The 8,081-nt window shown below is 51.8% G+C and overlaps 2 protein-coding genes across 2 annotated transcripts; both read left to right on the forward strand.

Moving 5' to 3' along the window:
• The first annotated feature begins 332 nt into the window (after positions 1–332).
• Positions 333–4,190, forward strand: LOC139835717 (uncharacterized). Its single transcript, XM_071825579.1, has 4 exons — positions 333–341; positions 1,469–2,557; positions 2,641–2,829; positions 4,125–4,190. The coding sequence occupies exons 1-4, from the start codon at positions 333–335 to the stop codon at positions 4,188–4,190; spliced, it is 1,353 nt and encodes a 450-aa protein (XP_071681680.1).
• A 328-nt stretch (positions 4,191–4,518) lies between these two features.
• Positions 4,519–7,871, forward strand: LOC127334733 (glucan endo-1,3-beta-glucosidase 14). The gene is made up of 4 exons (XM_051361260.2): positions 4,519–4,842; positions 6,045–7,075; positions 7,369–7,521; positions 7,608–7,871. Exons 1-3 carry the CDS (start codon positions 4,752–4,754, stop codon positions 7,423–7,425), a joined length of 1,179 nt encoding a protein of 392 aa, XP_051217220.1. The 5' UTR covers positions 4,519–4,751; the 3' UTR covers positions 7,426–7,521; positions 7,608–7,871.
• Positions 7,872–8,081: the final 210 nt, after the last annotated feature.

The following is an 8,081-nucleotide window of genomic DNA, read 5'->3' on the forward strand; positions in this document are numbered from 1 at the left end:
GGTGGAGGTCGAGGCATCCCTTGCTCACTGACGATCACGGTCGAGGTCAACGGTGCGGTCAGATCGCCATCGATCCGGATCTTCCTCTTCACGGGATGGCTCCACGAAAACGATTCAACGGTTTCTATCGGGCCCGGCTCCGAGGAGTGAGTGAGGCAACCCATCAATGTTTAGTCTTTGCAGCTAGATATCATGCAACGTACCAAGCACGCCCTTAAAGCTGAGCTGCCGATCGTTTTGTAGAATCTACCTGAACTCTTTTGCAAGGAATGCGCCCTAGGCTAAGCTTGGATGTGTGCACCTCTTGTATAGTTGTAGGGCCAGATGTGGCAATGTCGCAGGTAAGGTGTGGACAAGGTCGAGAGCAGCAGCAGCGGAGCTGGATCCGCGGGGAGCCCCCCGTGACTGGAATGGGAGTCTGACGCGCACAAGAGTCTCCGCTGCGGGGCCGGTGGTCGACGTGCCGCCGAGTCGGAGCGGCGTCACACCAATCCAAGCCGAACCGCGTCGATCGCCACCGCCCCATCACCCCGCACCGACGCCAGCCTTCCCGTGGTCCAACCCGTCCCGCTCCAGGTACTAGTAAACCTGCTTCTCGTTTGGGAGAAACCAACATGTCAGTACGGCAGTAGAAAATGCATACATATATTGGCCAAGTGCATGCCAATTATTTTGTTTCTAGGATAGCTGTTAATATCCTAGCAACAAAAGTACAACACCACGATTGTTTTAGCCAAGTGCATGCCAATTATTTTTTAAATGGTGCAGCCATATAAGAAGACAAGAAAAATTACACTTCAATATATTGGCAGCATACTAGTGTAGGATGTATAAAGAGATGATGAACATGGAAACCATAAGTGTAGCCCGGGCTTAGCCTGTTTATTTTCTTTTGAAACTTCAAATTGTTTGATTTCGGAGTCTTACCGCACTACAATATGTGACCGGGTAGATGAGTCACAAGGGGCTCCCATTTTGCTAGCTCTGGGCGAACCGAGGGCATCGAAATCCTAGCACCGCTGGCCCCTGCCGCGGTGGCGGTGAGCCTCGTCTCCAAAGGGTGTGGGGGCGTCCGGCTTGTGCACCCGCGCACGGCAGAGCCGACAAGATGGGACGGTGGCCTCGGCCCTGATCTCGTGGCGGCGCAGCGTGGGGCGTTTGTCTCCAGCGAGTGATGGAGGTGGAGACGGCGGTGGAAGTGCAGACGCGCGGGTAGTCTGCGGGTAGTCCTAGCGTGCAACGGCGGCTATGATAAACAATGTGTTTGTACCGTTTAACTTCTGTAATTAGAGATAGATCTTAACATACTCAGGATAGATACGAGTTGTTGTATGGCAAGTATTTGCCTTAGCCTCCAAGGCATTGTAACCCTGTACGTATTCCCGTGATATATAATGAAGAGGACGCGAACGAGAGGTTGTGTGATCCAATACCCCTACTATTGATCCTGTGTTTTTCATGGTATCAGAGCTACGGTTCATCTACTCCTAGATCCCATCTAAAACCTCTCCAATGTCTTCTTCAGACTTCAGCTCAAAGCCTGTCGTCGAGCGGCTCCTCCAACAGCACCATGACGAAGCTGCCGAACGCCTCTCTGAATTTCGCCGCCGGCTCGACGTCCTCGTCCTCTACTCAGGCGCCGTTCAACTTCGCGCCCTTGATCACCACTCGGCTTGGCCCCGAGAACTACCTCTACTGGAGGGCGCAGGTGGCGCCCATCCTCCGCAGCCATCTGCTGACAGGCTTCATCGACGGTACCTTCCCCTGCCCGTCCGAGTTCATCGACAACCCGAAGGCCTCGGAGGACGCCACTGCCCCACGCCGCCTCCACAACCCGAGCTTCACTGCGTGGCATCAGCAGGACTCGGCCCTCCTGTCCGCCATCATCGCCACATCCACAGAGGTCGTCCAGGGCATGATCCTCTTCGCCGCCTCTGCCCTGGATGCGTGGACGACCCTTGAGGCGAGATTCTCCTCACAGTCCACTGCTCGCGGGATGCAGATCTGCCGCGCCCTCTTTGAAGTGAAGAAGCTTGACAGCTCGGTTACGGCCTACTTCAATAAGGTGAAGTCGATGTCTGATACTCTAACGTCCATTGGACAACCTCTTAGTCAGGAACAGTTCATCTCCTATCTTCTGGCGGGGCTTGATGACGACTACGACGCGCTGGTGGAGGTCGTCTCGGCACGGACTACTCCGATGCCACTTCACGATCTGTACGCCCAGATGCTGAGCACTGAGCAGCGCGTCGAACGGCGCAAGACGGTGCTGCACCATGGCGGGTTCCCGTCCGCCAACGCCTCCTTCCGTGGCCAAGGGAAGCCGCCCCAGTACCGGCAGGACTTCCGCTCAGGCCCAGACCCGCGCAACGTTCCCCGGCCCAACTACATCAACAAACAGGCCGGGGGAGCGCCTGGCTCTGCTGGGTTCTCGAACGGCAACGGAGGCCCACGCCAGGGAGATCGCCCCGACTACCGCTCCGGTGGCGCTGGAGATCGTTCCGGCTTCGACCGTGGCGCATGCCCTGGCACCGGTGGTGGTGGAGGAACCCGTCCGGTGTGCCAGATATGTGACAAACCTGGTCACAAGGCGTCCAGCTGCTTCAAACGCTTCAAGCAAGATTACCTTGGCGCTTCAAGCAAGATTACCTTGGCGTCGACAACGACGGTCGCTATATGGACCGCCAAGTTGCTGCGTCCACTACTCATGGACAGACGAGCTCCTACTCCATCGACTCCGCCTGGTACATGGATACCGGCGCCACCGACCACCTCACTCATCAACTTGACAAGCTCACGGTGAAGGAGAACTACCGCGGCACCAACCAAGTACATGCTGCAAACGGGACTGGTATGCAAATACATCACATTTGCCATTCCCAACTTCCTACTCCTTCATCTCAATCTTTCCATCTTAAGGGTGTCTTACATGTTCCTTCTGTTACTCGTAGTCTCCTATCAGTTCGTAGGTTTACTATTGATAACAAATTCTTTACTGAGTTTCACCCTAAATTTTTTCCTTGTCAAGGACCGAGTCACGAAGGCAATTCTGCTTAGTGGAGGGTGTTACGATGGTCTTTACCGTCTTGATGATTATCTTACCAAACAAGTCTTCAGGGGAATAAAAGTGTCACGTGATAAGTGGCATTGTCGTCTAGGACATCCGGCTACTCCTATAGTTCATCATATTTTGCATCATCGTCAGCTTCCTTCGTCAAGTTCGCCCAATAATGGAGTTTGTGATGCTTGCCAACAAGGCAAAAGTCACCAATTACCTTTTTCCCTTTCTAGGCATGTCATTACTGCACCTCTAGAGATTATATACTCTGATGTTTGGGGTCCTGCCCAACCATCAGTTAGTGGACACACATATTATGTAAGCTTTATTGATGGTTATAGTTGTTTCACTTGGTTATACCTTCTTAAACGCAAGAATGATGTCTTTGATGTGTTCATGCAATTTCAACGCCATGTCGAACGCCTCTTAAACAAGAAAATTATCCATGTTCAAACCGATTGGGGAGGTGAGTACATTAAACTCAATCAGTTTTTTAGTAACACTGGCATCTCGCACCGTGTCTCTTGTCCTCATACACATCAACAAAATGACACCGCTGAGAGGAAACATAGACACATTGTCGAAACAGGACTATCCCTTCTTCAGGCTAGATCCTGTGTTTTTCAGGCTAGATTTGATGGATTCTACGGCGAGCGGTGAAGTCTTCCTTTCGAAAAAATATTTTGATTTTAAAGTTTAAAAACATCTGGGAAAAATATTCAGACGGAGAAAAATGTTGAATTCTATCATTGCGTAAATTTTCAGAATGAAATATATTGGACCCTCAGTACAGTGTGTGTTGTTCATTATTGTTTAGGGTTGGTTTGTCCAAGTGTGTCCACTGTCAGTTTGATCTCAATGGAGATAAAGTGATAAACACAAGAATCCATGCTGCAACTCATTAGAGCAAGACTTGGTGGAATATGCAAAAAATTCTTGGATGTGGTGATCTGCCCAAGGTGATGAACAGGATGTGGTGGAGTGTGCAATGTGCAATTTCCTCTGTCCTTGAACTTGGGCGTCGTTGTTGCCTGACGAACGCGTGCATGCTCCCTGAAATGTGCAGCATGATTGGTGCCGCCAGCCGCCCTCGTACGTCTGGTTCCGCCTGGCCGGCCTGAGGAAGCTCTGATGTCGTCGGCCGGCCGGTTCGACGGAGGATTCGGCCAGGAGGAGCACCAAATCACCGAGGGGGAATAGGGGTACCAGACTGCCGACGCACACGTCGGATGCGTCCCAAACATGGAATGGTCGGCGGCGGGGATCCGATCGAGATCGACACGCGTCGCCGGCGCACATGTGGCAGCGACAAGTGTATTGGTAGCTAGCGGCCACACCGACCCACGCACAATGTGTTCCTCTCTTCAGGCTCGCTCTCCATCCCAACGGCCAGAAGCGCATGCGGTCTAACTAACGGTTATAACTACCCAGGGACACGCGCGGCTCGCCAAGGTTTACGTATCCTCGCGGCCGCCCGTGCACTGCCCAAGCGAGCGACAGACGCGCTCTCTCTGGCCACACACACGCGCGCGCGCGCGAGCGAGCGGGAGAGCATCGAAAGGTCTGCATTAGCGCGAGACCCTGCCGGCCGGCCGGTCTCGATCGCAGCCTCATCTGCTCTTGGCTGGCCTACTCATCATCCCTGCCGGGAATCGGAGCCAGCTACGCCGCTGCGCAGTCGAGCAGTCCGGCCATGGCCATGGCGAAGCCGTCGAGGGCTGGACCGTCGCCGCCGCTGCCTCGCTGCTTCCTCCTCTTCTTCACCATCCTCCTCGCAGCACCAGGTGAGTGCCGCCCGTGCAATCCGTAGATAGACCTCCTCGCATAACATTTCGTGCTGTCGGCATGTACAGAGGGTCTTAGCGGTGACAGCAGAGTGTCAAATTAGAAACTGAATTGCCTTGATCGAGCACACTATCCTTTCTCATCAAGCTCCGATCGACGGGTCTTGGAATAATCTGTGATTACCCGTTGGAGCTAATTAACAGGTTTTTGATTGGGGCACAGAGTGGTCTTTATTTTCTCCATTCTTACACTCATTGGCACACTTGCACCAAACCATCAGTCATGCAAGGGGAAGTGACTCCATTGCCATCTTTACCATTGGTTTCTTCATTTCTTGTTCTATTCTTAGCCGAATTTCATTTTTTAAATCAAATGATGGTGGCTGAATTTCTATCTGTTCATATTTATGAAACACAATCTTTGCTACTCCCTTTGATTTAAGCATGATGGGCTCCCTTCATTTTCTCAAGTATCAGTATGACATGACGACCTAGCAATCAATGGTGTGGGCTTATTTGGTGTACTTGCTGGGATTATTGTATCTTCGTTTTAAACGAATATCTAGTGAGCTCACATGGTCCCTCAAGGTGCTCCATGCCGTAAGACACACCCACTATGATAAGAATAGCATCTCCCAATCCAAATAATATATCTATGAATGCTAATTTTGCGTTATTTTACTAAAATACGATTCTATCTGCTACCGTGCTACGTACCATTTTTCCTCAATTAACTTCAGGTGGATCCGATCTGGTACTGACCTGTGATGGCTTTACCCCTAAAGTATGTTTGAAAGGGTAGCCAAGTGGCTTGCTTATTACAGTTCGTAATCGTAGATGCCACTTGCCAGCTACGTAATAGTGTACTTTTCGATCAATTGTGGACACTGGGACAGAAACAAGATGAAACAAGTTGGCTTGCTAAAAGGTGTTTGATAACGTACGTGCTATTTTATTGGGTTGATTCTTGGTAGGATACCCCAATCACATGCTCGCATGTGGACCCGAGCTTGCACCGGCCGGATCGCCTGATTGTTCTAACACTGTGCAGCTTAGATTGTCTGCTCATCTGCTTTATTCAATTTGATCTTCATCTTTTTTTGCTTGTCAGGAAAATGTACGTAGTTTAGTTTCGTGATGAGAACTTGATTTTGATACATGCGGATCGTGGTTTCTGACTTGGTTACAACCACATGATGCAGCACATGAGGCGGTGGCAGCAGCACTGTCGATCGGGATCAACTACGGGCAGATGGGCGACAACCTCCCTTCCCCATCCCGGGTGTCGTCGCTCGTCCGGTCGATGCAGGTGAGCAAGGTGAAGCTCTACGACGCCGACCAGAACGTGCTGCGCGCGTTCCTCAACACGGGCGTGGAGTTCGTCATTGGCATCGGCAACGAGAACGTGTCGGCAATGCTGGACCCGGCGACCGCGCAGGCGTGGGTCCAGCACCACGTCAGGCCGTACCTCCCCAGCACGCGGATCACCTGCATCACCGTCGGGAACGAGGTGTTCAAGGGAAACGACACCGCGCTCAAGGACAACCTCCTGCCGGCCATGAAGTCCGTTTACGGAGCTCTGGGCACCCTGGGGCTGCAAGGACAGGTGAACGTCACCACGGCGCACTCCCTGGACATCATGGGCAGCTCATACCCTCCCTCTGCCGGCGCGTTCCGGCCCGACGTGGCCCCCTACATCACCCCGCTCCTCGATTTCCTGTCGGCGGCGAGGTCGCCGTTCCTCATCAACTGCTACCCGTACTTCGCCTACAAGGACGACCCTGCCGGCGTGCCGCTGGAGTACGTGCTATTCCAGCCCAACGCCGGGGTCATCGACCCGGCCACGGGGCTCAACTATGACAACATGCTCTATGCCCAGGTGGACTCCGTCTACGCCGCCATCCAGGCGCTAGGCCACAGCGACGTCGACGTGAAGATCTCCGAGACCGGCTGGCCGTCCAGGGGCGACCCCGACGAGGCCGGCGCCACGCCGCAGTACGCCGGGATCTACATCGGAAACCTGCTGCGGAGGATCGAGATGAAACAGGGGACGCCGCTCAGGCCGGCGGTACCGATAGACGTCTATGTGTTCGCGCTGTTCAACGAGAACCTTAAGCCTGGGCCAGCCTCCGAGAGGAACTACGGGCTCTTCTACCCTGACGGCACACCGGTCTACAATGTCGGCCTGCGCGGGTACCTGCCGCCCATGGACGAGTCGGATGGCGCGCGAACGGTAAGCCACTTCAGTCTTCAGGCTTCGTGTTGCCACATATTCTACGGATTCGTTACAAAGTTTCTGAATGTCGATTACACTACTAATCCATCTGATTCATATTACTTGTTGTTAGTATAGATGTATTTAGAATTAAAATGTGTGTCTGGGAATTGTAGGAGTAGAATATTTGATGATTGCTGCAGCTATGCAAAGTCTTAAACCTTTACGAGACAACGCTGTCGTATTTTACATTTCTCCTTTGTACGATACCTGAATCTGACATGCTATGAAACGGTTATCGTCTTCTGCAGGTGATTCACTTGTTTGCCCTCATCACCATAGCATCCATCACCGTCATGTTATCTTGATAGTATATACTGATGACCACTTCACGCAGTAAAGCGGACCAAGATGCTGAGCCTGAGAATCGCTTGCAGCTAGGGATTCCACGTGCAGATCACAAGGTAAGGGAAATCGTTGAAACCTGCGTTTGAGAATTGCTATATTTTGCTCACAAAGATAACAACTGTGCTGTTTCTCCTCGATGCAGAACTTTTCTCCATGATGGTTGTGACCATCAGAAACACACAGCGTGGCCTCGCAATTACTGTGAAGTTAGCTTCATACTGACGATGAGGTAGAACTAACTACTTGGACATAATACATAGCCGATGATTGTACAAACAACATTGTTTTTATAGGACTGATTCATTCTGTAGATATCTCCCCTATGAAACTGTATAGTATTTGCATACGAGTGTACAAAACTACAGGAGATAAATCAAGGCACACACCAAGGCTGCCAATTGTCACATCTATTGTTCTTCCCATCATGCTTCTCAATTGCTTATTCTGGTATTACCCTTCATTGGAAAAAAATGGCTTATTCTGTTATTATCCTCACATGGTGTATTTATATTACACAACGAAGAAGGATCGACCCTCCGGAGACGCTCCCTCCCGGGAGTTTCTGGAGGGCCCCTCCCACCTCAAACCCCCCGCCGCCTCCAACCCCCGCCCCCTG

Source organism: Lolium perenne, chromosome 2 (genome assembly GCF_019359855.2).
Source record: "Lolium perenne isolate Kyuss_39 chromosome 2, Kyuss_2.0, whole genome shotgun sequence".
Lineage (NCBI taxonomy): Eukaryota > Viridiplantae > Streptophyta > Magnoliopsida > Poales > Poaceae > Lolium > Lolium perenne.

What these genes read in the sequence shown, in the direction of transcription:
- LOC139835717 (XM_071825579.1), top strand. An exon ending in GTGGTGGAGGAACCCGTCCG is followed by an intron (nt 2,558 to 2,640) that starts GTGTGCCAGATA and finishes TGGCGCTTCAAG; the next exon opens with CAAGATTACCTTGGCGTCGA. An exon ending in ACTACCGCGGCACCAACCAA is followed by an intron (nt 2,830 to 4,124) that starts GTACATGCTGCA and finishes TGAAATGTGCAG; the next exon opens with CATGATTGGTGCCGCCAGCC.
- LOC127334733 (XM_051361260.2), top strand. Translation starts at nt 4,752, where the DNA reads ATGGCCATGGCGAAGCCGTCGAGGGCTGGACCGTCGCCGCCGCTGCCT. An exon ending in CATCCTCCTCGCAGCACCAG is followed by an intron (nt 4,843 to 6,044) that starts GTGAGTGCCGCC and finishes CACATGATGCAG; the next exon opens with CACATGAGGCGGTGGCAGCA. An exon ending in AGTCGGATGGCGCGCGAACG is followed by an intron (nt 7,076 to 7,368) that starts GTAAGCCACTTC and finishes CGTCTTCTGCAG; the next exon opens with GTGATTCACTTGTTTGCCCT.